The sequence below is a fragment of the Cavenderia fasciculata genome (assembly GCF_000203815.1).
Source record: "Cavenderia fasciculata unplaced genomic scaffold Scf_ET2XIPL01CNAVH-3, whole genome shotgun sequence".
Taxonomy (NCBI): domain Eukaryota; phylum Evosea; class Eumycetozoa; order Acytosteliales; family Cavenderiaceae; genus Cavenderia; species Cavenderia fasciculata.
Window position 1 is genome coordinate 338,450 of NW_004457723.1, and position 26,063 is coordinate 364,512.

The following is a 26,063-nucleotide window of genomic DNA, read 5'->3' on the forward strand; positions in this document are numbered from 1 at the left end:
TCAAATATTGGAGACAATGGATGTTTACAACCATCCTCAAACAGTTACGTATATATTTTAGACAAGCAACGACAAAAAGGTTGAGAGGAATTTTTTATCTTTTGGGTATCATAGATTGATGCTGGTAGTATCATCATATATCAAGACTATCAAATTGGAAGAATGCAACAAAATTATTTAGATGCCGAGTCTCTTGACAGCTCTGTTTAAAGGTTAATGTATTAGATTGGTAAACTGTTATTTTGAAGAATTATTCCCTCTATTTATTATTGATTTTTAATAACCAGGTTTAGCAGTTTCTCTAATGACAGCGCCCAATTCATTGTGGAGTACCAAGATTGACATTTTAGAAACATCATTAATGTTTGGACCAGTAGAGACTGTGCTATAGTCAAAGTAACCAGCGATATCAGTGTAACCATCCTTGAAGAATTCATCCTTGCCTCCTGATGTGGTCTTGGCATACACCTTGACGTAGGCCTTGCTTACAGGTCTCTTGTTTGATTTCTGTACGACTTGGAGTTGACCAGCCTTTGAACTGATAATGACAGAGAGGTTGTTGGAATAGACAGAGAGATTGTGGTGGACACCTCCAGATTCAATGTCAACGACAATGTTAGAGTTGGAAAACTCGGCTGGTATCTTGATGCCAAAGGTACCCGATTTCTCCTTTAATGGGAACGACTCTTTTTTGTTTGGTTGAATGTAGAGGAACTGACCCAACGATTGTTGAACAAATGGATTGGTAGAGAACAACAATTCAATGTCCATGATAAAGTAGGATACTGTGATATCACCAAGATTACTATAGTTTACCAGAATGGTACGATCACTCTCCAAACTAATATCAAATGATGGTTGAGTTGATGCGAGTTTGGAGTGATGTCTGTCACGATCCATTGGATCACTTTGGTCTGTGCTGTCGGCTGCTTGCTCTGCTTGAACTTGTTCTGGTTGATCGTGACTGTCGATTTGCTTCAACTTGTTGTACAGATCCTTGAATAGACCAGCCCAACGTTGAACTGGATAAGACTTGTACTTTTCAGCCAACTCTCTAGCCTTGACAGGCGTACCATTGAAAAAGTCCAAATAAGAAATCAAATAATCATATTGGATTTGTAATTCTGGTAAACATGATGGTGGATTAAATGCGAGTACATCAATACATTCATCTTCTTCGTGCAAGTGAATAGAGACTGGTGCAGTCGAAGAAGAAGTTGGTTGAATGTTGGCAGATAAAGATTGAGTAGTTGGATTTGAAAGAATTGCTCCAACTGTTGTTGTGGTACTGGTACTGGTGTTGGGATCAGTCTTTTTCAATTTCTTTAGACGTTTCTCTTCATCCTTTTTCTTTCTAAGTTCTTCTTTTTCCTCCTTTTCTTTTTTCTTTCGGTCTTCTTTTTCCTTTTTCTTGATTTCCTTTTCTTCAGCCTTCTTTCTCTTTTTATCTTCCTTGTCAGAGACAGCTGGGACGGTACTAGACTGACCTTGGAGAACCATTGGAGAAGAGTCGAGTGAAGGAAGGTTGATGTGGATGTTGGGAATGTTGGCATCGTGACCGATACGCTTCATGATCTTGACAGCTTCGTCGAAACGATCCTGTGCCAAGAGGTAGTAGACCAACGACAACAACTCCTTGTCAGAGGGATATGCCTTGTAGAGCAAGAGATTGATAAACTTTTTGTACTTTTCGTTGAGCTTGTCGTTGAGGATCTTGCGCTCGACACCGAGTTGGTGAGTACGGCTGTTTACGAGTGGGTAGTACTCGAGGTACTGGAAGGAACCCTTGTCGAGTGGATCGCTACTCAACAACTGGCAGTTGATCGATGGTCCATAGTCGAGCTTGACTTCGGACAAGTAGTCGTTGCAGTGGGATGCATCCTTGTGGTAGATGGCAAATGACCAGACTGTCAAGTCGTATGCACCCTTTGAACGGAGCACATTGATGACATTCTTCCAAAATTCGTGGTCGACCAGCTTGGCATAGATATAGGACAACTTTAATCGCTTCAAATTCTCCTTGCCCAAATACTCAATGATTGACTTGTTGGTGCCGTTCGATGCAACATACTCCCACGACAATTGGTTGACAATGGTGGGACGTTTGACTACATTAAATGTGTGTGGTGCAATCGATGCAATGATACGATCCTTTTCAGAGACGTGGGCTGGGAAGTGAGTGTACGATCCAATCTCTGGGAAATAGAAATAGAATTCATTGCGAGAGGTAGAGTAGGGAGAGATTTCAATTGACTTTCCTCTAGTGTAGAATGGGTAGGGTCCAACTGGTACTGCTCCCTTTGGAATTTGGAGCAACACATCAATCTTGCGTTGCTTGCTTGAAAAGTTGGCCAAGACGACCAATGCACCGTACACCTTGTTGACAATAAACTCGTCCGACACGTAAATCTCGTTACCTTCACCACTCTCGTACGAGTAACGGTTGTCGGGATCGAAAAAGTGTTGGCTCACCAACACGTTGTGGTCCACTTCGAGGGCAGCTTCGACCAACTCTTCGTGGAAGACAATGATGGGTGATGTTGGAGTGTGTGCAACACGTCCATTGACATTACGTGGTTCCTTGTCCTTGGAAGAGAATGGTAGATCCAATACAGCCAATCCAAACAAAACCGATGTAAAACTACCTGCCAACAGACCAATATAACGCGAAACAAATTGAAGGTTCTTGGATTGTTCATTGGCAATGACAAACTTGATATAATCTCTCCAAAATTCATTGGGACGGATCAATTCAGACGATGTGTACTGTTGTTGATAATAGTTGGTTTCAGCATACTCTTCAGTCTTTTCAATGGGTTGGTAGAATTGAGCTGGTGCATCACGTTCCTTGCGTGCCATACTCTTTTTCTTGGACATCATGTCGATACCATAGGATTGTGATGCTGATGCTGGTGGTGGTGGGGGTGCAGCCCCAAATGCCATCATCATGGGTGCTGGTGCAGCCATTGCCATGCTCATCATGGGGGCTGCTCTGCCCAATAGTTGCATACCACCGGGTCCACCTCCGCCAGCCGACATGGTAGGCATGGCAACCGATTCACATGCATAGTCTTGTGAAGCGTTTGTGTTGAAATCCATTTCACACTCGTCTTCAGCCATCTTTTCGTCCATTTCAAGCTCGACACCGTCTTCGTCTGGTGCACCGCCATCACCCGATGGTTTGGGGTCGTCCATGTCGAGTGACAATGCCGACTTGAACAACTTGTCGTAACGAATGGCGGATAAGGGACGGTGACTGACCTCCTCGCTAATGAGCGTGTCGACAACACTAGCATACTGTGGTAACACTTCAACCAAGAGAATCTTTTCAACCGTGTTGAGTGACTTTAACTTGGCACTGCTGGTTGCATAGTTTGTGAGTTGCTCGGTATCACGTACGAGGTAATAGTCGATAAACGTCTTGTACATCTTGCACTGTACAAATGGCAGGACAACTGTGTCAAAGAATTCCTTATCCTTTTTAAAGATAAACAAGGCAAGTTCGTGACAATAGTACTTTGAAAACTTTTCCCTCTTTTGTTCAATTGATAGCTTGTGCCAGTCTCCCACAAACCCAAAGTCATTCAATGTGTCCAACGGAGCGATTGTCTTTGACAGCGACAATACCTTGTCGATGGTATCGTAGATCTTGTACACCGAACTATCGGCATTTTGGATGGTAAAGGCTTGACCGGGTTGCACGTCAGTGATCAACTTCTTTTCGGTAAAGTGTTTGGATGGTTCCAACGATCTGACAAGACGAGTGTCTTTGAATGGGAGTGTCTTGGGTTCTTCGAGCAACACGTGTGTGCTGACGACACTGTCAATGTCGACTGCTGCAATTTGCACGTATGGTCCCGACTCGCTCAACTGCGACAATGGAACCACAACGGTACCATCGTCCTTGTTTGGCACCAAATTCAACAATAGTGTCGAAGGATTCTTGAGGAATTCAAAGTAACTGCTATAGTCTGACGAGTAGGTTTGAGCTCTTGTGATGGGAGCAGCCATGTTTCTTGCTCTTCTGCTCATTTCCGATGCTCCATAGTCACTACCACTACTCAATACCTCGTCCTTGGTGGTTGTCTTGCCAACACTCCATGGTTGCAACAAGTTGCTTGGTTTCTTTAATGAATTGCCTGGCAACAAGTTCTTGGCATGCTTTCTATTGAGAATGTAGGCAATCTCATCACCCAACTCTCTACCACTAAAGTATTCAGTCTTGTCCTTTGAGAATCCTTGAGTCATTGTTGGTGTATTACCAATTGCCAATTTATCCAATTGAATTCCATAAAAATAACTTGATAATAAATGTACTCTACAATTATTTGTTGGATTCTAGAAGAAAATAAAAATTAAATTAATAAATGATTATAAATTTATATTTTTTTCTTTTTCTTTTATACCTTTAATTTAATGATTAAATTTTGTTTATCAATTTTAGCATTAATATTTAAACCATTTACAAGATTATGATGATAACTAAGAGCTCTTGAATCACCAATAATAAATCCTTCACGAACATTACCATTACAAACATTGATTGTAATTACGACTGAAATATCAGTATTGATAACAAATTTAAATTGTCCTGGTGGTAATTTAAATGAAATCTCATTATTTGTTTTCTATAATTTTAAAAAAAAAGAAGAAAAAGTTAATAAAATATTCATAATATTTAATATTTAATTTTGATTTACTACATACATCAAATTGAATTGATTTAAAATAATCTGAAGAAAATGAATTATTTGGTAAAACTTCAAATAAACCAAAGAATGATTTTGATAGTGTTTGTTCTCTACCATGATATGGAATAGTAACAAGTTGATCACTTTGTGCATTAATAATTAATGGATAATTATAATGATTATTTTCAATTAAAAATGTATAATGATGATCATCATAAATTTCAAATGATAATATCTAAAATAAATTAAATTAATAAAATAAATAAATCGATTAATAAATAAATATTATTATTATTATTATTATTCTTTTTTCAATTTCTTACATTTGATAAATTTCCTAAATGAATAATACCATTATTGTCAGTTGAAAGATTAGTAGTAATGGTATCATTTAACATCCAATGTTTAAAATTAAATGTAATTTGTTTGTTTGTGAGTGGTTCACCACCTTTTCCAAGGACATGGAATGTATAACCCTTGGCAGTGAGACGAAGGTAGCAATTGGAGATTTGACCAGATTGATTGATCGAGTTGATGGGGAGGGATTGGTTAAACGAGAGGTCTTGGGTGATATTGTTTTTAGAGAGCACTTTGATCTTGGCGCGGAGGGTGACATCGATCGAGGCAATATTGTCGGGTGTGTTGAACAAGTAGACCGAGTCTTGACTGTCAGACAATGTAAACGACTTGATCTCCTTGTTGGTGGTGATGGCATGCTCACTATTGTCGGTGGTTGTAATGGACAAGACAATGTCTTCAAGGTTGGCAAGTGGAATCTGTGTGTTGCCAAGATAGAGACGTGCACGTACTACAATGGGTGCCTTTTCTCCTTGGAGCAGAGTTGAATTGTCCATAAACACAGTACCAACCAACAAATAGTCTTCAGAGGCATGTGAGAATGACAACTTGTACGATGCAAAACCATCGTCACCGGCTACCAAAACAATGGGTTTGTCCTTGGGACTAGTAGTGAATGGAATGATCACATCACCATGCTCGTCACTTGTGAAACGGTTGCCGTCAAGATAGACCGATGATTTGAGCAATTTGACATTGTCTTCGTCGAGTACTTTGATGACTTGACCTACTTGGTTGATACCAACGGTGTAGTTGAGCTCACCCTTGCGAACAAGTGCACGACTTGATTTACCACCACCAATCAATTCAATTACAAACACTCCTCTCTTGCCCTTGAGTTGTGGGAATGCAAAGTGACGAACTACACTTTGGATGGATGGTTCAGTGTAGGTATGAGATTCCTCCCAATTTGCAACCAAACCATCCAAATTAATCTTTGAATCGATCAACTTTTTCTCTTCACGGTAATAGTTTAATGTAGAGATTTCAAACACCTTTACCAAAAGATGTTGTACATTTTTAACTGCACATTCAATGACTACATCATCGTCTGGATTGTAATAGGTTGGATTACCAACACTAAAATCAATATCGACACGATCCTTTAGTGCTTGAACCTTGGCATGATCATCAACCATTTGATACCATTTATCCATATCTCCACTATTACTTAATAATTTAACTTCTGAAAATATTGACTTTAAAAAGGTCTGAGTAAAATATGATGTAAACTTATCATAATTTGTTTCCTTTTCAAATAGTTTCTTTAATATTTTCTTAATCTAAAAACAAAACAAAAAAAGATTTAATTTAGTAAATGATATTCATAATTATTATTATCCTTTTTCCTTTTTTTTTTTTTTTTTTACTATACTAAATGTTCATCATCAGATTGAGAAACTTGAGTAAATTTAATTGAAAGATATTCATTAAAACGAATGATAGAGGTTGGTTCTGATTTGGATTGTGGGGTGACATAATGATTTCCATGTAGGTCACGTGGCAATTGAATGTAATCATTGAATTTATCCTTGTCATAGACATTGTATTGGATTTGGTGAGAGAGGTAGTGATATAATACAACCATCTTGTACGAGTTGAAAGATGATGGGAGTGTTTTTACAAAGTTGTAGGCACTCGAGTAGTAGTGTTCGGCAACGTCATGCTCGGCCTCCCAATTGGTATGATCGGCCGATGGCAACAACTTTTCGAGGTATACTTGGATAAAACGAGTGTCAATGGTGGTTGGCTTCTTGTCGGCCAATTCTTGCATCTGACCGATTGTGAGCATGTTGTAGAGACGGGCGCCACTACTAAAGTTGGTTTGTGACTGGATCAACAAATCGACTGGTTTCTCTACGAGTGGATACTCTACGGTTTGAATGAGTGATTTGATTTGGTTGGCATTCAATGTGAAACCCTTGTTGACGAGATAGGGAAGTGCGCGACTCTTAAATGCACTAATATCATATTGACGATCTGATAATGCCTTTTTAATAATTGCATCAGTATCCAATGTACTATCCTCTAATACTGATGGAACAGAGGAAGAAGATGGAGCAGAACTATCATCTTGATTGCTCGATGAAACCGATGTAAAAGATGGATAGTAAAATGAAAGATTCAACTTTGATTTTAAAGCATCAAATGATTTTTGTCCATCACTTCCGGCAACACCATCATGATAAGCAAGTAGATTGTAACGAGTGTCAATACGTTCAAACAATGTAGAGTCGTATGCAATTATATCATCAGCCCATTCTTTCTTTAGCTTTGTAAACTTGGTACGATTGCCAGCGTCAGCCAACTGTGGATCGATGTTTAAGAGATGCAATAAATTGAAAAAGTAGTAGTCTGGACTACCAGCAATCAATGCAACCAACAACTTTTCCTTTTCATCTACATCTGATGCTAAACTATACAATTCTTCAAATTTAAAATTATTACTCATCCTAGTATACTAATATAATATAAATATAATATAATATAATATATAAATAATTAATTTAAAATCTTAAAAGATATTTATTCTTATTTTGTGTATATGTGTATGTATCTATCTATTTATATGTATAAATAAAAATGAATGAATGAATGAAGGAATGAGTTTGAAAGGGGTATTTATAAATATTATTAATAAAAAGAAATTTGATAATGAAAGTAGGAGCCTTCTACTCTGGGATCTTCACTGTGGGGGTCACAACATCAGACACTGAAACCCCTTCTCCAATGAAGAGGTGGGTCAGATTTTTTTTAATTTATTTTTTACATTATTATTTTTTAGCTTGTCCAAATGCGGGTTGTCTTCAGCGAACTTGAATCAGATAATTTGGACAAACCTTACCTCAAAAGTAATATATTTAAAGAGGGTAGAGGGACAAGAGACATAGTTTGTAGTCAATTTATGCGTTGAGAAGAATACGAGATTATCATTCAAACAATCATTCATTCGCTTCATTTCATTCGGTTTATTATAACTTTAGTTTTCAAGTTAAGGTATGTACATATAAAGATAAGAAGATCTCTATCTCTCATTCTCTCTTGTCATTTTAGGACAGAGAAGAATATTAGAAGGAATAGAATAGAAGGTATCTATAGATCTGTTGGTGGATAGAAGGATGTACTGTTGTCGGGTTGTACAACCAACTGATTGTCAACAAGATATGAGATTACATCAGTGTGTTTGTTAAACTCTGCTTCTCGATATGCTAGTAGTGACCATGATTTGGCGTGCTGGTGTATACCACTATTTAGATGTATATACTTGACTATACTTAAACAACCATTTGATACTGCATGGTATGACATTAAACTCCATGGTATTGTGTCATCATCGTAGTGCTTTGTAGTTGTAGTTGTAGTTGTTGTAAGTGTTATAGTTGAACGACGACACAGATAATCGACCATTTCAACATCACTATTGAGACATGCATGTTTAAAGATGGCATCTTCAATACCATGTTCGGGATAGGTTTCTAGGAGATAGTATACGATGTCTCGGTGACCGAATTGAATGGCTTGTTTGACTGCTTCCCTCGTCACGGCGTATCCAAGTGACAACAAATACTTTGTCATACCAAATCGACCGTATCTAGATGCCAGTTGAACCAAGTCACCTGCTCGACCATACTCTTCTTTGTAGTTTGATTGATCAATCAACAATTTCAATATAGGGTAGTCTGGATGATCGTCACAACGTATTGCCTCGTGTAAATAGTTTACAGTCAATCTCAATGGAAATGTGTCGACTATAAACCGAACCAATTGAACGTTGACCTTTGAATTATCGTTTGACTGCAGTCCACATACACCCAACAAACAATACAACGACTCGTATATAAATTGTATATTTGGTGGTGTCATTTTGTTTGTGGCGATGCAAGACAAGTGTTCCAACTTGGTGACCATTCTATCTTTAAAGTTGTACTGCAGTAATAGAGTAGGTGACTGTTCCAAATCACAGTATCTATACAATCGAACAATACAATATTGTTGTTTATCTTTACTACTCTGTTTCTTGTATGCCTTTTGTATGCGTCGATTGATTGCATACACATCATTTATCACTCGACAATACAAGTATCTATTTCTAATTATACTATAAAATAATTGATCGTTCATCTTGTATATCTCTATCTATATCTATAATACATCATTATTATTGTTATTAACAATTACATCATTAATATTATAAAGATCACACTGCACAACAAGCAATTGTGTGTGTCTTGAATCTTAAACAACAATCCGGAAAACGATCAGAAAGTTTAATTAATTTTTAAAGATAAACTGATAATTCAGAAGATACATACTTATACATATAATATACATATATAATACAAGTGATGAGTCAACCACAACAACAACAATCACAAACACAAACAGGACCTGTTGATATTAGTAAATTGACAGCTGAGGAAAGAACCAAATATTCATTGCTTAGAGCACCTGACTACCAAGGTACAGAGTCTAGTGTATTAAATACATCACGTAAAGCTTGTTGGTTGTCTAGAGACCAATACTTTGAATGCTTGGACAAGAATAATGAAAATAAGGACAAGTGTAAAGAAGAGTTTGAAAAGTTTAATAATTCTTGTTTAGATAGTTGGGTATGCACATCATGTCACATCTTGTATTTGACTATTAATACTAACACCATCTGTTTATTCATCAAGACACATTACTTTATAAAGAAAAGATTCATTGATAATCAAAAGAATAAGTTAATGGCTGGATCAACATCATCTAATTTATAATAATAATAATAACAATAATAATATAGGCAAACAATACAATACTCGATTATTTATATGTACAAACATTTTGGTATAGAGTGATTATTCTATTCTTTTACTTCTTGTTGATATCACTCTTGCCACCCAATTTATTGATTAGTTTAGTTTCTTTTATGATGATATCATGTGATAATGCTTTACACATGTCATAGATGGTTAGACTTGCAACCGATGCACCTGTCAATGCTTCCATCTCCACTCCAGTCTTTCCACTACAAGACACTGTACAATCGACTTGAACGTGAGTCTTGTCGACAATGTTAATGTCAAATGTACACGATTCAATGGCGATGGGATGACAGAATGGTATAAGATCCCAACACTTTTTAGCTGCCATTGTTCCTGCAACTATACTAGTTGCAAATACTGGTCCTTTCTTTGATACTATATCTTTAACTTTACCGCCATCTGAAGTAATATTGCCTTGTAACTGCTCTAAAACATGTGATGGAAACTCTATAGTTGATCTTGCAATAGCAGTTCTTTTAGTCACTGATTTATCGGATACATCTACCATTGTAGGTTGTTGTTTATCAGCATCGATATGTGTAAATGTTGAATAAGAATAACCATAGTAGTTACCAAATCTACATAATATACTACTACTATTCAATGTACTAGTCAATGATCTACCAACCAAAAGATTCTTTATCATCTTTAACAATTATAAATAATTTAAGAAGTGAGAAGTAATTTGAATCGAGATAAAGATGGGAATGGGGTGGTTTCTCCAAAAAATAGGATGTTCAAAATGGCGCAAAGAAATGTCTTTAAAATCAAAGCGTAATAAATGTCAATAAATAGAGTGAGTACTCAATCATTATTCATTCATATTACAAACAATAATAGTATAACAAATAATTTAATTATAATTCAACAACAACAACAATGAGAATTCAACAACAAGAAGAAAACAACAATAACAACCAACAAGACAATTCAATTCTATTAAATAGAATTAAAGAACTTGAAGGTCAATTGGGTGCCATTCAAAACTTATTAACTACAATGGTCGTAGCACAAAAGGGTGGTGAGCAACAAGCTGTTCCAAATGTAAACAACGATGGAGAAGTCTTTTCAACTGATGTGCAGTCATCCACTACTGTAGGTGCACCATCACAGCTCTATCCAGTAGTCGGTCATGAAGATGAAGAAGAAAGATGAAGTAGAATCCAATGATGAATTGGAGGAAGAACAACCAAATCAAGATGGAAAGAAGAAAGGATTGACCAAAGAAGAAAGAATCAGTATGAGAAACCAAAGAAAACAACATAAATTGGCATCCAAGCAAACTAGACATTTGGAACGTCTCCAAAAAAAGGAGGAAAAGGTATTGGTCAAGTATGAAAGAAAGAGTCATCGTATTGCTCCAAAACCAGTCGCAGTTGCAGTTGCACCTGTCGTCGAACCAGTCCAAGTAGTCGTAGCAAAACCAGCAGAGCCAGCTGTCATTGTCAATGTCAAAGTTGACCCAATTCAAGAAAAGAAGATGGCCAAGTTAAATCAAATCTACTCTAGATACGTTGCCAAAGTAAACAAGAAAAACTCAAAGCAAAGAGATGGATTTGTCTCTGTTAGAACCCCAATCTTATCATTTGACGATTGGATGAATACCAGAAAGATTCATTGTCAAAAGGTACCAAGAACCGAAAGACAAAGATCTTCCTGTAGATCAACCAAAATCAATCCATCTGCTTAACTTTATCAACCATCCATCTTTTTTTTAAAAAAGTGATAACTTTTTTTTTAATTTTGTATTAATACCCTATAGATATATATATATAATAATTATTATTAGTATAACTATCTATAACAATTTAATACTTTTCTTTTTTTTTAAACTAAACACTTTTACTTTTTTTTTTTTTTTTTTTCTAAAACAAACCAAAAATACAAATAATCAAATAACAACAATTAATCATTTAAATCAATCAATACAAATAAAATATTAAAAAATCTTTTTTTTTTTTTTAATAATATATTAAATACTAGTTGTTTATCCACCAATCAAAATCATTGGTCTATTTTTATTTTGAGATATTTCATGCATATTATTATTACCTCCAAGGGAAGCTTTCTTTTTTAGGACTGCTTGATTGATGATTAAGAGTAGATCGTCATCTGAAACACCATGTCTCATTAAATCTCTTAGACTAACTTCATCGTTGCCAAATAGACAAACCTTTAGATTACCGTCGGCTGTTAGGCGCAAACGATTACAACTACCACAAAAATGTTCACTCATCGATGTGATGAATCCAACTTTGCCTCTAAACCCTGGTACTTGATAGGTTTTACTTGTATTGTTTGGATGATCCTCTGGTATTTTCTCGATCGTTTCATACTTGGTTTTAATGATGTCCAACATCTCCTTGTACGATACAAATTTCTGATCACTCCATCTATTACCATCAAATGGCATATATTCTATAAATCTAACTTCAATTGGTTTATCTCTTGTCATTTCAACAAAATCATTAATCTAAAACAAATAAATAAAAAGATTAAATAAATTAATTAAACATAATATTAATATTTATCTTTCTTTCTTTCTTTCTACATACTTCATAATGATTAATATTTTTCATAACAACACAATTAATTTTAACAGGATTAAAACCAAGTGATAATGCTTTGTCTATTGATTCTTTGACCTTGTCCCATCCAAGTCGACGTGTGATGATTGTGAATTTGTTGGCGTCTAGTGTATCGAGACTAATGTTGAGTAGGTTGAGACCAGCCTTTTGTAATCGTTCCAATTTACGACCAAGAGCAATTGCATTGGTCGTCATTGCAATGGTTTCTAGTCCTTTGATCTTACCAATCTCTTCAATCATTGACTCTATGTTTTTTCGTACCAATGGTTCACCGCCTGTGAATCTTATCTTGGTGACACCAGCCGACACAAACAATCGTGACAGTTTGATAATCTCTTGATCGGTCATTATATTCTCTGAAGGTTGTAACTGTACACCTTCCTCTGGCATACAATATTGACATCTAAGATTACATCTTTCAGTCAATGATATACGTAAATATGTATGTTTTCTTCCAAATGTATCTGTCAATAATTCATCTTTCTTATTTAATATCATCGTCGACGATGATGATTGTTTCTCTTTTAATTGTTTTAATAATTGTAATGATGATTCTAATAATCTATTCCTTTCTTCATTAACCGTACTACTACTACCATTACTAGCAGTTGATGATGAACATGTTGATGATGTTGATGTTTTTGAATAATATCTATAACTACTACTACAAGTAGGTAATATTGTACTTGCACCACTTTTAAATATCTGTAAAGTTGAAGATGACAATGAAGATAATAGATATCTATCCATCCAATGTTTGGTGGTTATACATTTCATTATTATTGTTTGTCCGATATACGTATTTCATTTAAACTAACTACACTAACTACAACTAAACTAACTAAACAAAGTGAGTCAGATGCAACTATTCTACAATTAATTAATTTATCTTTAGAATCTTCTTCTTTTGTTTGGCTGGTTGTGAAGAAGTTCCCAGAGTTGTCTTTGCATTTTTCAAAACCCATAAAGCAAAAGAGTATAGTCACACGCAAGGGTGAGCTCTTTTCATTGGTTTCGAGCAGCTGTTAGTGATTCTTCACTCAATTTGCTCGATACGGAGGGATATGCAGTCGCAAGTTCTTATCGCCTTTTACTATGAGAACCCGTGTTTATCCCTCATTAACGTGTCTATCTCATTTTTGTGAGGAGTTGATACTCCTAACCCCCCCAAAACCCCCTAATATTAATTTAAATGACAAAATACAAACTATCTGATTAAATCATAAGACTTCATTTCATGTCTTGATGTTCACTTGCAAAGACATTTCATTTCTTATTGTTCTTGAAATAATGCAATATGGTTGATATAGATAATAGAATTCAACAATTACAAAAGTTATTATTACAAGATGAAAGAAGTGAAGATAGCATCAATAACGATGATTCGTCGTCAAATAGAATGATCACATGGTCGTGGGTTGCCAAACAACTCGTCAAAGTGTTATTGAATCATTCAGAAGGAATCACATTCTCAATCATTGTATCTGAATTGAAAAGAATAGTATGTTTGTTGTACATAGAAGGTTAAATACCTATTTCTTATCATTCATATCTATCAATAATTAGAAAGAAACTGAAAGTAAAGATTTAATATCAAAACAATTAAAAGAACAATTTGTATCACGTGATAATCTACCTAGTACTGGTTCATACTTTCAAAGGAATGATATTCCTTTTGATATTATCATTGATAGTATTGTTATATCTACCTCTGAATTGTCACTAAAACCACAACAACAAAAGAACAATAGTAATGACACTGATAATAGTCAAAGTCAATATATTTTAATATTATCAAATCACAAAGACACCAAGAAAACCATACCTGTATATCTTCATCCAAAATATAATTATTATTATCAAACCTTAATTAAAGATGTATGTAAATGATTTAAACTATCAATAATGATTAATTTATTAATTATTAATTATTTAGGGAACTAGAATTAAACTTACAGGGATAAAAGTACATTTCCCAACAAATCCACAAGACAAGTTATTTGGTAAATTGGTTATATTGTCACCAGAGAATATGTGTATAGTTTATGATGATCAGGAACAAGATTTACCAATCAAGGTGATGTGTTCAGACAATTATTATAATGTTGATAGATATAGGGATCCAGATCCTTTAAAATCAAAACATTTAGAAGAAGATACAAATATGATGTTGGATAATAATCATAGTCATCAAAATGATCATACAAGTACAACCACAACAACTACTACAACTACTACTATGACTACTACCAATCCATCATATTCATCATTATTTATTTTAAAAGTTGATTCAATTGATGAAAATGCAGTTAAAGTTACAACAGAATCAAAATGGAATAATCTGGTACCATATGATAGACAATCAATTGATCCATTTTTATTAAAACAATCAGTATATCTATCGGATCCAAATAGTGTTCAATTCTCTCAACTCGGTTCAAATCAATCAAGACAACCATTATGTATTCAACTTGTATTTTGGGATAGTTTATGTCAAACTACAAAGTTGATCAACCCCAAGGACATATTAATCCTCCAAAACCTATTTTTTAATCAACAAAAAAGTGATTTAAATAGAATGGTTTTTGAATTTACTTTGGAATCTACAATTATTATTATTCCAAATTTATCAAAAGAAAATTTAAATGTAAAGTAGAAAAAAAAAAAGAAAAGAAAACTTATTATTTATTTTTATATTTTTATTTTAGAATAATAGATATTTTAGTAAAATTGAACAATCAAATTTAGATATGATTTATTATAGTAAACAATTAAAATTATTTGATTTGGTGATTGGAATGGTGAATATAACATTGGTGGCAAGGATTGTACATGTTGGTAAAAATACAAATATGAGAATACCAATTATATTAATGGATGATACAGAGGTACCAGTATTATTATTACTCATCGATGAAATGGTTGGATTAATTCAAAATCTTCGTATTGGACAATTATGTTATTTTGAAAATCTCTATCTTTTAGAGATTGATGGTAAAAAGAGATTATGTACACATCCAAATAGTTTTATTCAACCACTTTCTAGTATGCAAGGTGTCATCAATTCCTATTTCCTTCATGGTCCACCTCTCCAATCATCAGAGCAACTTGAAACACGTACCAATACCATTGTCAAGGCATCTATTACAGAGTGTATACTCTATGATGAACTGCCTCTCTATGCATATCACAAACCTTGCAAGAGACTATTGGCCAATAGTAAAGTGGCACCTGGACAATTGGAATGTGCTCATTGTCAAAGTATAGTTCAACCAATTGAAACCGAAAAATTATTTCATCTTAGTTTTCAACTTGAATTGGTACTTGACAAAGATAGGGATAGAGATAGGGATGGAAAGAAAGAAGTTTGTTCAATCGTAGCATCTGCATCACATCCAATATTAAATAGACAAATTTTACAAATTGATGAAGAATCATTTTCAAAATTATCTCCAACCTCCAAATCACAATGTTTAAACAAAATTTTAAATACTTTTTATTTATTTTCAATTTCAACTGTAAAGTAAAAAAAAAAAAAAAAAGATAGATAAATTTAAAGAAAGGATTTATATATATTAAATATTAATATATTTATATTTTTTTTTATACATAAAAGATAAAAGAAAAAAATAATAATATTTATTTTAGAATCGATGGAATTTCACAATCAATATAAATTTGACATTTGTCTTGTTTGTTTTAGACAATATATAACTGCTGTTCTGCTTGTTTTAATTCTTTTTTTGTTTCTTTTTAGTTTTCTTTTCTTCTTCAGATGAGGATTCCGAGGATGATTCAGCAGCATCATCATCATCTGATGATTCTTCATCTTCATCTGGTTCATAATCATCATCATCAGAGTCATCTTCATCAACAAGCATACGCATAGGTGCTGCTTGTTCTTGTTTGGCAACCTTGATTCCTTTTGATTGAATAAAGTTGTGTAAATTTTCATATTCCTCCCTAAAAAATAATTAATAAGTTAGTTTCTTTTTCATTTCTCCTATTCTCCTATTTCTTTATATTTTTTTCCATCATACTTTAAGATATTTGTAAATTGAATATTTGTTTGATTTTTAAGAGTGATACCAAGATCAAAGTTACGACTACTTGGAGCATTTCTACCAGTGACCGAAGTTGGAGCACGAGAGAATTCAATAAAGTCAATATCGGTAAACTTGATATAGGTTGGTGGTTTGTAGATGAAAAAGAATGATCTTTCCAATGGATATAAATCACCTTCATTTGCCTTGAGTGAACATTTAATACTGTTGAATTGATTGGCAGATTGGAAGTTTCCAGGCACAATAATGTTCTTTCCTGTCAAAGATGTCAAGATTCTACGAACAATTACATAAAATGTACCATCCATAGTTGGTGATAATTTATCTTTATATTTTTCTTGTGCTTCACTATAAAAATGAAATAGATTGTTAGTTTGTAAATTAATATTTATCATTTTTTTCTTCAAATTTACTCTGTTAAATTTAATTCAACTGATGCTTCTTGATTCTTTGGTAATTGAATAACCAAATGATCATATTTAGTTTTACCTTGTCTAACAGGTGGATCTAAACTTATCTATAAATTAAAAAGATATTAATATCCATTTCTATATATATCTTTTTTTTGTTCTATTCTTTTTTACATACAACAAAATACATATTAGCTTGATCTTGTTTTGGTAATTGGAATAATTTTGAAATGGTATTATAGATGACTTTGTAATCATGAGTTTTACCATGAAGACGAAGAAAGGTTGGGTACATTTCAACATCACATCTACCTCTTGGTGTGACGAGTTGAATATTTTCGAGAACAGCAATTCTCTTTCCAACTTGAGAAATGTCTGATTTTCTGAGGAGGGCATCTTGAAAGTCCTTGACTGGATCCTCAGTGTTGTCTTCATCCTCTTTGAGAGATTTTGAGAATGGATTATAAAGTCTAACCTCTACCAATGATTCATCCTCTTCGTCCAATGTAGAGTCGTGATGAAACTCCATAGTCAATTCATTTTTGTTGCTGAGGTTAATGATCGATTGTGAAATCTCTGAAATGGGGAATTCAAAGAGTGTCTTTTGATTGGATCCTGTAAATGATACAATACTACCATTCACTTTGACCATTGAAAAGTTTACTCCTCTTGTTGATAATTCAATATTATCCAATTCAATATCATAGTTTTCTTTAAAGAATTGTTTTAATGTTTCATTGTCCTAAAAAATAGTAAATAGTCAGAGATTAGATTATAAATGAATCTATCTATTGTTCATATGTTCTTCTTTTTGTTTGTGTTTTACATACAGGTTCTCTAAAACCATCAAACTTTACAGAAGCACCTCCTTTCATCTTAAGATTCAATTGATATATCTTTGGTGTCATTCTTGTCCAACCAGCTGCTTCAATTTCGCTACTTTGTATAGTTTCACTTCTACCTGCTTCAGACTTCCATGCTAAACCTACATTATTCATCTTTAATACTCCTCTCGTCTAAATAGTAATAATAATAAAAAGAAGAAGAAGAAAGTGAGAATAGAGGGAAGAGATAGAGTTATTAGTACTCATATATATAAGCTCTCAACAGATTGCTTTAATCTTTTTCTAACATACACCTCCTATTCTACCACCCAATGATATATTGTTAAAGGAGAATGCTCCTGTTGAACCATTATTTGCTGTAGACATTCTTTCTATCTCTCTCTCTTTCTTTTATTAGTAAAATGTCTACTTGTTGAAATCAAATTAATGATAGTCAATAACAAACGTTGCTCCTCCTCGTTGCAAAAATTGAAGTTCTTGAAAAAAAAAAAAAAAAAGAGAGGGAAAAACCAAGAATTCAAAAAAAATATCAAAGAAGTACAGTACTACTTTACTTTCTTTTATATATATATTATTATTACATTTTATTGGAACCATTCCAGAAACCAAAGAAATTTGAAATAAAAGATTTTGGTGATACTTGGGGTTTAGAATTTTGATCATTATTGTTTGATGAGCCACCTTGAAATAAATTCAAACTTTTTAAATAATATCTTAATTCTGGTGTAACATTTTTATCTAGTTTTTGAGGTACTGTTTTTAACAAAGCTGATGAGACAAGAGAATCCATAATACTTTGAGCTACTTCTCGATTGGTTGTATTATATAATGGTAAATATTCTGGTACTTGATCATTTAAATTATTATTATTAAATTCCCAATTCCAACAAGTAGTGGAGTCACCATCATCATCACTATCATTTGTATCTTCTTCTTTTTGTTGTTCATTTTTTGTTTCTTCTTCTTCTTCTTCTTCTTTTACCTTTACATTTTGTCTAATTACACAAGTATGATATTTTTTACATAAATATTGTAATGTTGATAAATTACAACCATTAAATATAGATACATTTGCAAGTGACCAAATAAATGCTTGTTTGGTCTCTCTAAACTCTATATAATAATCCAATAAATTTAAATGATTATATAAAATAATATTATTTTGTATATGAAATGATGTTTGACCATATACTTCATAATTGGTACTAAAAAAAAAAGTAAAAAGTATAAGTAAATATTAATATTAATATTTGTTTTTTTGATTTGTATTTTTTGTACACTTACCATAAATATTTAAATAAATCAAATCTACCATGTTTAGTAGCTAAACCCCATACCAAAGGTAATTGATGTAATTTTGGATCTGAGTGATTGTTTTTTACACATTTGTATAGATCCACATTACCAGTTTCGCCAGCCAACTTGTACCCTAATTCAGTCTTGAACTGGAGTTTTACTATTGAGGTGGTGTTATCATCTTCATTGTAATGATAAATCTCGTCTCTATTAATTACATGTTTAATCAGTCGAACAGATCCACTTTTGACAACATGATCCAAAAAACTTTCAATGTAATAGTTGTTTAAATAAAACTCTGCATATTTCCTAAAGAATACATCTTGAGCTGAAAGGTATGGGATTGTTTGTTGTTGATGAGTATCGCTATACAATACATTTAAAAGAGTTGGTCCAACACCACGTCTAACAGTTCCCAATTTATATTGGCTACGTATAGTTGTCCAATCGGTAATCATTTTCTTTATCTTTACCAATGTTTGGTAATAAGTATCTAAAAGGTTGGTATCACCAATTTGACAAAACAACATTATAATTCTTATCGGGTCGAATAATAAGAATGTATTTCTTTTAGACATGATTGGATATTTTTCAAAATGAAACTCTTCCTCTTTTGATGAGAATTGGGTAGTTGGATTGATATAAGGTGATAGCATTAAAAGTTGGTATAATGCATAATCAGTCAGATGACAATCAAATATTTTATAGAAATGTTTGGAGTCGTTGCGTGAATCCAAGTATTTAACAACTGAATCACTCATCCTTGTCGATTTATATGTTATATTGTCGGCCATCTGTGGTGACACTGTTAATATGAAATGCATCATACCAATCTTTTCACGTTCCACCAATACTCTCCAATCAACATATTCAATCATCCATTTCAAATTTGTAAATTCATGTAAATCCAATCTACTCGATTTCAAATATTCTAAATGTTCCAATTCTCCATATCTACATATCATTCCTAATAATTCCCCTTTTTTCTCTAGAACCAATAAAATAAATATAAATATAAATATTAATATATTAATTCTTTTTTCTTTTTTAGAAATATTAATTAATTTACCAATAGTTGAATTTAAAGATAATAATTGTTTAAATGTTAAAAAATAAATAAAAGAATTTAAACCAGATTCAATTGATTCTTTTAATAGACTACGTTCGATGAGTTGGATGGGAGTACCACCTGACATGACGATAATATTTTGAATGGAGTGCATTTTGATTTGTTCGGTCGAAAGGATGAGTCCTTTAAGAGCGGCAGCTTCAGTGACGGTTTGGGTAATGGCTGACAGATCAAAACTACCCAAACAAGAAGCATATCCTTGCATTTTGGTCAATACGTGTAGTTGTCGGTCATAGGTCGACTTGTGACGGTAGATGAGAAAATAAGATTGGAGTATTTGGTCTTGTAAATTGGGTGCTATTGGTATATTACGTATAAAGTCAATGTCACCATTCACCATACACCTTCCAGTTACTTTGACACTACCACCTACACCAGCTCCACCAGCTCCAAACAATCGACAATATTCATCGTACACTAAATGACTATCATGGTTGATAGCACAATCTAAAATATATTCATCATGTTGAATGGTAGAGGTTGTGGTAGTTGCCAACAATTGAAGAATATCTATACGACCATGACCAATAGCAGCTTCAAGTACACCAGTTCTTGGTAATTGAGTTGGTACAGTTTGTTCAAAAAGTGTTTTGAATATGTGTATTGATTCTTCTTTTCCTTCTTCTTTTCCTCCTCTATTTCCACCTTCAACAGCCCATAATAATAGATCCTCGTATGCAAATACCGATTGATAGTGTTGATAAAGTAAATCAAATATAGAGTTATCAGTACACTTTTTAATGAATACTGATAGACCTCTATTATCTATAAATAATTGTCTTTTACTCTTGATACGATCTTTGATGAGTCCCCAATGACCATGATAAACAATCATCTCCAAAGCATAATAGTCCCAATAGTTTTCTCTGATACCCAATTCAAATTGCAATATTGGACTACTATTACCTGTAAACTTCTTCCTTGTACCCTCACAATCATATTGTGTCATAGAGTCCGTAATCTTTCTAGATCTCTTGCATTTTGATAGAATTAATTTAAATAACCATTTGTTCTTTATAACCAATTCTATTAATCTTTGATCTTTTATATCAATACTATTATTATTATTATTATTACTATTCATTATATTACATATATATAAATAATTGTAAAGTATGTTGTGAATAAGTACATGATTGTTTCAAAAAAAAAAAAAAGTAAAGTGTCACTCGCCACGCTTGTTCAAAATAATATTATATTATATTATATTGTTATTTTGATATCCCTTTGGGGAGGGAGGGACAGATAGATCGGTGGATTTATTTATTATTATTTAATCATCACCTTTGGTATTGTTGTCATTAGGATTACTACTACCACGATTATCAATGATTCTATTATTGAAAAAGTATTGATCGATAAAGTCATAGGTGTATTGGGTGATGGGTTGTGGCTTTTGGTTGACAATGACAAAGTTGTTGATGAGTGTGGTGACTTGATCGTCTTGAATCTCAGAGTTGCAGTGGATGATGAGTTTGGCAAAATGTTCGTCGATGACTTGGGGTAGTTGAAGGAGCTTGATGAGTGATATGAGGTTGGCGTCGTATCGAGAGGGTGGGACGGTCGAGACGACAGAGTAGAAAGTGTTGAGATTCCAGTGACTCTTGATACACTCTAACAGGTGGTTTCGGATGAATAGACCGATGGGATGACCACACTCTCCCAACTCTTTGAGTAGTGCTAGGTAGAAGAGTTCCTTGTTCTTGGTGATCCCCGGTAGTTTGGATTCCCACCAATCCATATTACCAATTGGACGAGCTTCAGCACGTGTAAGACCATGTGTACAAATCTTTATACCCATATAATAGTAAAATAGTATGTTGTCGTTATCATTGTGATCTTGTTGATGTTGATGATGCTTGCCTGTCAATGATGCCGACACACTTTCTAAATTCTTTGTCCAGAGTTTAGATGCTTGTTTTAAATCACCCTTTTGTAAATGGTATCTAATAAGACTACATTCTAAAAGGATGGTTGGGTGTTTAATCTTTGTGACAAATTCGATCAACTCGGTGACTGTTGATAATGGGAAGTTTTCAACTTGAACATCTCTATCAAACAAAAGTTTAGAGAATTCTTGAACGGTTGATAAAAGCATGGTAAAGTTGTGGTCGAGCATGAGACGGAGTAGACGTAGCGTTAGATCCAACTCTCCCAATTTAATGAGTCCTTGAATAGTGCAGTTAAAGATGGGAACGGTAGAGACAAACACTTCTGGTTTAGTTGTCTCTAAAAAGCGTAGTGTCTCTTCCAACGACAGTATCAATTGATTTTGTAGTGTACGTGGGTTAAAGACAACTAATTTCCAGTCGTCTGGCAACCCCTTTAATACATGTAACGTCTGTGACTCTGACACACCAATCTTGCACATTGCATCGAGTAACAATGTATGTGCTGGCATTGTAACAGGACACCTAGACAGGTATTTTTCAATAACATTCTCTATTCTTTCAAAGTCACTCGACTGTGTAGCTTGTTGTAATTCAACGTCCAATTCACCAAACGGAGGTCGTTCCATTCTACTTTTCGTCTTTTGACCAACAACAGGCTTCTTTTCAGTGTTGGTGGTGGTGGTTGGTGTTATTGCCATCATATCATCCTCTCCAATGTACGTATCAATATCTTGAATATCTTGTACAATACTTTGATGAGAGTTCCATTCTCTCAGCGCACTCGCTTCGTATGCTTTGGGGATACCAAAATCTCCTCTTAACTTGTTCCAATGTTGAATGAGATTGGTTTGTTTGTTGGTCAAATGATAGTGCATAAAACCAAATACAATATTCGAGTTGGGTGCACATCCAGCTTTTAAACGCTTGATATAATATTCCAATGCAAGGTGATACATATCCATCTGTAGACAATACCTAATCACAACACTCGATATAAACGAGTATTGATGTAAATCATTTAATCCAACTCCCATTAACAATGATTCAAACTTGGTTGATATTATTGAATTTACATTATTTTGATTATTATTTTGATTATTATTATTTGTATTTGTTGAGTTTGCAGCTGCTAAAGCACGATTATAAAATATAATCTTTGCAAAATGTTTCTTTCTTTTGTCTTGGTCAACCAATGTATTGATTAGTCGCTCGATGGTTGGGTGTTGTTCGTTTTGGTGTTTGGGACTGCCGTAATAGAGTTCGAGTAAACTTTGCATTGCTGGAAAGTATAGTATTGGACTGTCTACTAAATTGGCGTCTGCCCATTCGAGAGCTTGTCCAACATCCTTGTTGATGATTGCGTATCTCAGGAACCGCTGTCTTGCAACCGGTCCATGCTCTGGTTCTTGACAGAGATGCTCCTTGTATATCTTTGTAGCATCGTCCATCTTGCCGGCATGTAAATACGCCAATACTATTCTTGCCCACATATGTGGACTGGGTCGATTAGGGTGGGTCGTACCACGACCACTACCCATAGCATCGACAATTAACTCAACTACATAAGTTAACTCGACATGTTGTTGATGTAGTGTACCGAGATAGAGTGCAAAATAATTATCCTCTAAAAACAATTGACAATGTTTGATACTGTCTATGAGGAATGTTGCCGAGTCAATAGATCTACCTTGTCGTACCAAGTATGTCAGATACGTATACAACGGTAGAGATTGATAGTTTTCACCTTGTTTACTAATCTCTGTAAACATTGACACTACTTTTTGTTCATTATCCAATTTCAAATAGACACTTGTCAATTGTTGTATACCACCACCTCCACCATCGCGACCCATGCCAGTCAACGTCTCTACAAATGTAATATATTTAGCAATTTGTTCTCTCTTTCCATAATCCACCATGTAGACACTGATCGATTCAACCAATGCAGCTCTTGTTTTCGTATCCTTTTCAGCTTTGATAAATGCAGTCAATCGGTCAAATTGATCAGACTTTACATAGTATCGTAACAATGCATAGAATATAGAATGTGGTAAATCTTTGCTGAGTTTCATATCAATAAACGAAATCAATGTCTTCATTTTACGATTTGTTCTACCAAAATCATCAACCGAATCAATGTATTGTGTTATCCTAATAAAGTAAAGTATAAGTATTTGTGTTATTCCATCTCACTACCACTACTACTATAATATAATATAATATAATATACTTACAAATTAATTGCAGATGTTCGATTTGATATGAAATGGTTATCTAGATTTTCAATAACAGAGCCTATTTCATCTGTATTATGTGAAGAAAGAGTACTAGGTTTTCTTTGTTGTTGTTGTTGTGATGATGGTTGTTGTAATGATGGTTGTTGTTTTTGTTCGACAACTATTGGTTTATATGTTGATGTTGATGTTGATGATGGTGATGGTGATGATGAAGATGAAGAAGATTTTGAATGCGTAGAGTTATTATTATTATTATTTGATTGATATGATTTGTGTTGATGATGATGATAGGTTGACTCTCTATTCTTTCTATATTGAGGTGGAGATGAAAACCCTTCTAAACCAGTACTTGTATTATTACTTGTATCATTGTTGTTGCTATTGTTGTTGCTGTCGTTGCTGCTATTTGTTGAATAATATTGAAAAGTACTACTAGCAGTACGTGATACGATCGGTGTTGAATATGATATCGATGAATTGATTACTCTCAAGAGACTGATCGTATTCTTTTTTGTAATATTAAACATATTGGTTGCTGGTGTTGGTGGCTATCTAGCAATCATGCATATAATATGATCTGAGATCCACAGTGATTACTACAACAACTACACAATCAATCAATGAATCAATCAATCAATAGGAACAACTATGAATAATTAACACTTTCGTTCGTTTTTTTTCAATTTTAATAACCTAATTTTTTTTTTTTGTATATAATATTAATTTAATTATTAATTATTTGTTGTTGTTGTTGTTGTTGTTATTAATAAATATATATATTTGTATTTAAATAGAGAGAGATTTGGTTTAGATTAGATTAGTTTTGTTTTGCTTTTCCTTGGTTGGCAACAGCTTGTTGAGCAGCCTTTAAGTGTGACTCGTCGGCGAGGTAACGGTGGCTGATTGGCTTTAGGTTTTCATCCAATTCGTAGACCAATGGAATACCGGTTGGAATCTCGACACCAACAATCTCATCATCTGAAACATTGTCTAAAAGTTTGACCAAAGCTCTAATACTATTACCATGTGCTGCAATAATAACCTTTTTGTTATTCCTTTAAATAAATAAATAATTAAATAAATAAATAAAAGAAAAGAATGTTAGAGATATATATATGTATATATATATATATATATATGAGGATGAATCATATGATTAATTGATTAGTGTCATACTTGATAGCAGGAGCAACAGTTTCATTCCAGAATGGAAGGAATCTTTCTACAGTGTCTTTGAGACATTCGGTGAGTGGGAGGAGTGATGGATCGACACCTTTGTAGAGTGGATCGTTGATTGGTGCACGAGGATCATCCTTTTCGAGGGCTGGTGGTGGGGTGTCGTATGAACGACGCCATACGAGTACTTGAGCATCACCATACTTTTGAGCAGTCTCTGACTTGTTGAGACCTTGGAGTGCACCGTACATACGCTCGTTGAGTCTCCACGACTTGACAGTCTCGACCTTGCCGACGAGATGCATCTCCTCCAAGATAAAGTCGAGGGTGTTGTTTGCACGCTTCAAGAATGAAGTGTAGGCAATATCAAAGTTAAACTTGTCAGCAAGCAACTTCTTGCCTGCTTCATGTGCTTCTGTTACACCTTGTTCAGAGAGTTCTACATCTGTCCATCCTGTAAACTTATTCTCCTTGTTCCATGTGCTTTCACCGTGTCTAACTAATACTAATGTGTATACCATTCTATTTTATTCTATCTTAAGATTGTAAAAAATGTACTTGTCACTAATAATG

The 26,063-nt window shown here is 33.9% G+C and overlaps 10 protein-coding genes across 10 annotated transcripts; 3 read left to right on the plus strand and 7 right to left on the minus strand.

Annotated features, from left to right (window-relative positions):
* Positions 1-276: 276 nt before the first annotated feature.
* On the minus strand, positions 277-8,912 carry abpF (uncharacterized protein; the record flags this gene model as incomplete). Its single annotated transcript, XM_004358156.1, has 7 exons — positions 277-4,338; positions 4,407-4,628; positions 4,708-4,926; positions 5,015-6,331; positions 6,424-7,509; positions 8,223-8,524; positions 8,627-8,912. The coding sequence occupies 7 exons, from the start codon at positions 8,910-8,912 to the stop codon at positions 277-279; spliced, it is 7,494 nt and encodes a 2,497-aa protein (XP_004358213.1).
* Positions 8,913-9,394: 482 nt separating this feature from the next.
* On the plus strand, positions 9,395-9,805 carry DFA_06971 (cytochrome c oxidase subunit VIb; the record flags this gene model as incomplete). Its single annotated transcript, XM_004358157.1, has 2 exons — positions 9,395-9,658; positions 9,743-9,805. The coding sequence occupies 2 exons, from the start codon at positions 9,395-9,397 to the stop codon at positions 9,803-9,805; spliced, it is 327 nt and encodes a 108-aa protein (XP_004358214.1).
* Positions 9,806-9,899: 94 nt separating this feature from the next.
* On the minus strand, positions 9,900-10,499 carry DFA_06972 (uncharacterized protein; the record flags this gene model as incomplete). The annotated part of the gene is made up of 1 exon (XM_004358158.1): positions 9,900-10,499. The coding sequence occupies one exon, from the start codon at positions 10,497-10,499 to the stop codon at positions 9,900-9,902; it is 600 nt and encodes a 199-aa protein (XP_004358215.1).
* Positions 10,500-10,732: 233 nt separating this feature from the next.
* DFA_06973 (uncharacterized protein) lies at positions 10,733-11,543 on the plus strand (the record flags this gene model as incomplete). The annotated part of the gene is made up of 2 exons (XM_004358159.1): positions 10,733-10,948; positions 10,980-11,543. 2 exons carry the CDS (start codon positions 10,733-10,735, stop codon positions 11,541-11,543), a joined length of 780 nt encoding a protein of 259 aa, XP_004358216.1.
* Positions 11,544-11,840: 297 nt separating this feature from the next.
* mocs1 (molybdenum cofactor synthesis 1) lies at positions 11,841-13,218 on the minus strand (the record flags this gene model as incomplete). The annotated part of the gene is made up of 2 exons (XM_004358160.1): positions 11,841-12,326; positions 12,409-13,218. 2 exons carry the CDS (start codon positions 13,216-13,218, stop codon positions 11,841-11,843), a joined length of 1,296 nt encoding a protein of 431 aa, XP_004358217.1.
* Positions 13,219-13,738: 520 nt separating this feature from the next.
* DFA_06975 (uncharacterized protein) lies at positions 13,739-16,117 on the plus strand (the record flags this gene model as incomplete). The annotated part of the gene is made up of 5 exons (XM_004358161.1): positions 13,739-13,942; positions 14,008-14,319; positions 14,378-15,088; positions 15,150-15,964; positions 16,090-16,117. 5 exons carry the CDS (start codon positions 13,739-13,741, stop codon positions 16,115-16,117), a joined length of 2,070 nt encoding a protein of 689 aa, XP_004358218.1.
* A 55-nt stretch (positions 16,118-16,172) lies between these two features.
* Positions 16,173-18,126, minus strand: ssrp1 (structure-specific recognition protein 1; the record flags this gene model as incomplete). The annotated part of the gene is made up of 6 exons (XM_004358163.1): positions 16,173-16,404; positions 16,482-16,853; positions 16,919-17,022; positions 17,094-17,657; positions 17,746-17,931; positions 18,052-18,126. The coding sequence occupies 6 exons, from the start codon at positions 18,124-18,126 to the stop codon at positions 16,173-16,175; spliced, it is 1,533 nt and encodes a 510-aa protein (XP_004358220.1).
* A 211-nt stretch (positions 18,127-18,337) lies between these two features.
* Positions 18,338-21,269, minus strand: DFA_06977 (uncharacterized protein; the record flags this gene model as incomplete). Its single annotated transcript, XM_004366800.1, has 2 exons — positions 18,338-18,965; positions 19,045-21,269. 2 exons carry the CDS (start codon positions 21,267-21,269, stop codon positions 18,338-18,340), a joined length of 2,853 nt encoding a protein of 950 aa, XP_004366857.1.
* A 189-nt stretch (positions 21,270-21,458) lies between these two features.
* Positions 21,459-24,841, minus strand: DFA_06978 (uncharacterized protein; the record flags this gene model as incomplete). Its single annotated transcript, XM_004366801.1, has 3 exons — positions 21,459-23,701; positions 23,831-24,228; positions 24,312-24,841. The coding sequence occupies 3 exons, from the start codon at positions 24,839-24,841 to the stop codon at positions 21,459-21,461; spliced, it is 3,171 nt and encodes a 1,056-aa protein (XP_004366858.1).
* Positions 24,842-25,131: 290 nt separating this feature from the next.
* Positions 25,132-26,011, minus strand: gpmA (phosphoglycerate mutase; the record flags this gene model as incomplete). Its single annotated transcript, XM_004366802.1, has 2 exons — positions 25,132-25,369; positions 25,491-26,011. 2 exons carry the CDS (start codon positions 26,009-26,011, stop codon positions 25,132-25,134), a joined length of 759 nt encoding a protein of 252 aa, XP_004366859.1.
* Positions 26,012-26,063: the final 52 nt, after the last annotated feature.